Below are 3,380 nucleotides of genomic sequence, written 5' to 3' on the forward strand. Positions count from 1 at the left end.
GGATGTATAGTGACTGATATGGAAACTGGTGAGATTTTGGAGAGTGTGTGTGTCAACAATGAGGATATGGAGGTTGGACAAAAACCTGCATTTGCATTTGAGGTTTTCGATGACACGGTAGAGGGTGATGATTGTTACGTGGTTGATGAATTTGAAGGGGATCAGTTGTGTGAGTCAGATGGTGTGGATAGCAGGGGAGACGATGTAGTGGACAATGTGGATGTAGTGGAGGCACAGGTAGGTGCAAATGATCAGCCGGTGGTGCAAATATGGGAGACATCAACCTCTGATATACCATGTTCAGTTGAAAATGAAGTAGGAATAGAAGTTGTAAATGATCAACCTGCTAGATTTGCTGAACCATCAACAATTGGAAGTGCAACCGTTGATCAATCATCCGCATTTTAGGGTGCATCAGGAGTGGATGATCATGGAAACATGCAATTTGAGGGTGCAATAGGATTGGAAGATCCTGTTGACATACAGTTCAAGCAGCCCACATTTGAGGGTGCAACGGGATTGGAAGATCCTGTTAACACACAGTTCGAGCAGCCCACTTTTGAGGGTGCAACGAGATTGGAAGATTCTGTAGACACACAGTTCGAGCAGCCCACATCCGAGGGTGCAACGAGATTGGAAGATCTTGGAAATGCACCTGTTGAACCCTCTGTTGAAGAAGCCATTAATGCTCAAAATACTAGCACTGGGTCTTCTGGTGGTAAATCAGAGGTGGAAGAAGAGGATAATGATATTGGCTTGGAAATTTCTATGATTCTGAATACGAACAGGAGGATGTGGAAGAGGACGACCAAGGCGAAGACACATTTTTCAGATTAAGTGAGGGATTAGACATGGAGCTGGGGAATGTAAGCAATGAGGGACCTAATCAGCAAAATGTAAACGTAAATGCAGTAAACAGTGGTTTAAACTACGGGAACTCGGATGACCTAAGAAGTATGTCAAGTGGTGATCAAGCGGGTGCCACAAGTAACAGCAAAAAGGAAGTTTGGTTCGACCCTTCAACTGACATGGAGGACTCTAAATTTCAAATTGGTTAGTGAACTATGGACCTGTTTGGGGCCTCAAACGTTTGTGTCATAGCTTTGGGGCCCCTAATGCTTATTTTTAAAATGATTGGGGCCCCCAAACTCTTAATTGACATAGGTTTGGGCCCCAGATGCTTACTTTTCGAAGGTTTGGGCCCCAAATGCTCATATTTCAAAGGTTCGGGGTCCCAGATACTCATTTGTTGTATATTTGGGGTTTCTGTTATTCACATTTACTAACATGTTTAAAATGTTCTGCTGCGCTATACAGGTATGAAGTTTGAGAACACAAAAATTTTGAGAGCGGCTATTGTACAATACTCTGTGAAGAATGCAAGAGAACTGTGATATGTAAAGAACGAACCACAAAGGATAAGAGTAAGATGTCAAGAGAATTGTCCATGGAAATTGTATGCCTACAAACAGCAAGACTGCAACTTAAGGATCAACACGTTCCGGGACGAACATAGTTGCACGTTGGTCTGGCAAAACCATAAGGTCCATGCGGTTTTTTTGGCCAAGAAATACCTAAGTAAGTTCAGGTTGGAACCAAAGTTATCCATGAATAGTTTCATAGAAACAGTGAAGGAGGACTGTATGTATGAAATATCGAAATATCAATTTTATAGAACAAGAGCAAAATATGCAGCGATTGTGATGGGACTTGTTGAGGAACAATACAAGAGTCTTTGGGACTATGGGAAAGAGTTGAAGAAAACTAACCCTGGAAGTACTGTGCAGGTTGAGGGAACAAGAGGTGTGTTCAAGAGAATGTATGTATGCTTGGGGGCATGCAAAGAAGGTTTCAAGGCTAGTTGTAAACCTGTGATAGGACTTGATGGGTGTTTTCTGAAGACTACACATGGGGGTCAATTATTGGTAGCAGTGGGGATTGACAGTGAGAATTGTATGTTCCCAGTTGCTTGGGCAGTCATGGATGCAGAGAATAGAGCCAACTGGACTTGGTTTATAGAACTTTTGGTGGTGGATATAGAAATGTATAATAGTAGGGCTTTGACTTTCATATCTAACAAGCAAAAAGGATTGGTTGAAGCCCTGAATCAGTGTTGTGAAGGTGCAGAATACAGGTGCTACGCCAAACATTTATACAGCAATTTCACTCTCAAACATAAAGGGCTAACTCTGAAGAACTTGTTCTAGGCTGCAACCAAGTCTACAACTGTACCAAAGTGGAATGCAGTTATGAATGAGATGAAGACAGTGAATGAAGAAGCCTTCTGTTGGTTTAAGGAAAAGCCTACAGTTCAATGGACGAGATCCCATTTCCAGGAGCATACGAAGTGCGATATCTTGTTGAATAACTTGTGCGAAGTTTTCAATGCCTCCATCGTTGTAGCTAGGGAGAAGCTTATAATCACAATGTTGGATAAGATAAGGCATCAACAAATGACACGGATGGTTGCAAAAAGGGAGGCAGCTCAAAGGTGGGATCGTGCATATGATCCAAAAATTGTAGGGATAATTCAAAAGGCTAAATCAAACGCGAGGTTGATGAGCAGATTATGCAGGTAATCAAAAATTTGAATGTGCATGTAGAAAATGGCAACCGAGTGGAATTCCCTGTGCACATGCCGTTTCTGGTACTCTGTCAAAGAGAATAGACATAGATGAATTTGTAGATGAATATTACAAGAAGGAGAGATATCTGATGGCATACAACCCCGTGATTCAGCCAATGTCAGGGCCCGAACTTTGGCCTGAATTAGGGAAACACCCATTGAAGCCACCAGTAAAGAAGAAGCAGGCAGGCAGGCCTAAAAAGCTCAGAAAAAGATCTCAGACCGAACTACCCACTGGAGTTAAAATGAGCCGAACAGGCATGTAAATGATGTGTAAAAGGTGTGAAGAAGCTGGACATAATAAGAGAACATTCACTGCACAGACGCAACCTACTGATGCACCACAGTCACAGAAGCGGAAGAGAGAGAGAGAGCTACAGCTACCTCAAGGAAATACACCACAGTCACAGTCACAATCACAGAAGCTGAAGGGAAAGAACTCCAAAGCAGTGTAGTCTCGATGTCATTGGATGTAGGAATGTAATTAAACTTTTTTGGAATGAATTATGGAATTTGATGTTTCGGGAATGGTACCATGACAATATATGTGTTAAGTGTTAAAATACTCTTCATTTCGAGCGTTGAAGTTTTATTTGTGATGTTATATATTGGATTTCATAAATTAATGTGTGATACCAATGTATACAGGTTTTTATGTTGCATCTACGCTTAAGCTGTTGTTAATTTTGTACTGAAAACTGTTGTTAAAATGATGGGGTATTTACTGTAAGCATTTGAATAGAAAATGGGCATT

At 41.4% G+C, this 3,380-nt stretch overlaps 1 protein-coding gene across 1 annotated transcript; it reads left to right on the forward strand.

Annotated features, from left to right (window-relative positions):
• The first annotated feature begins 1,607 nt into the window (after positions 1 to 1,607).
• LOC111382776 lies at positions 1,608 to 2,892 on the forward strand. Its single transcript, XM_023006813.1, has 3 exons — positions 1,608 to 2,093; positions 2,208 to 2,491; positions 2,604 to 2,892. Exons 1-3 carry the CDS (start codon positions 1,608 to 1,610, stop codon positions 2,890 to 2,892), a joined length of 1,059 nt encoding a protein of 352 aa, XP_022862581.1.
• The last annotated feature ends 488 nt before the right edge of the window (positions 2,893 to 3,380 follow it).

The sequence above is a fragment of the Olea europaea genome, unplaced genomic scaffold (assembly GCF_002742605.1).
Source record: "Olea europaea var. sylvestris unplaced genomic scaffold, O_europaea_v1 scaffold256, whole genome shotgun sequence".
Taxonomy (NCBI): Eukaryota; Viridiplantae; Streptophyta; class Magnoliopsida; order Lamiales; family Oleaceae; genus Olea; species Olea europaea.

Coding starts and splice junctions, on each gene's coding strand:
- LOC111382776 (XM_023006813.1), top strand. CDS start 1,608: ATGAATAGTTTCATAGAAACAGTGAAGGAGGACTGTATGTATGAAATA. Junction 2,094..2,207: donor CTAACAAGCAAAAAGGATTG/GTTGAAGCCCTG, acceptor AACTTGTTCTAG/GCTGCAACCAAGTCTACAAC. Junction 2,492..2,603: donor AAAAGGGAGGCAGCTCAAAG/GTGGGATCGTGC, acceptor ATGTGCATGTAG/AAAATGGCAACCGAGTGGAA.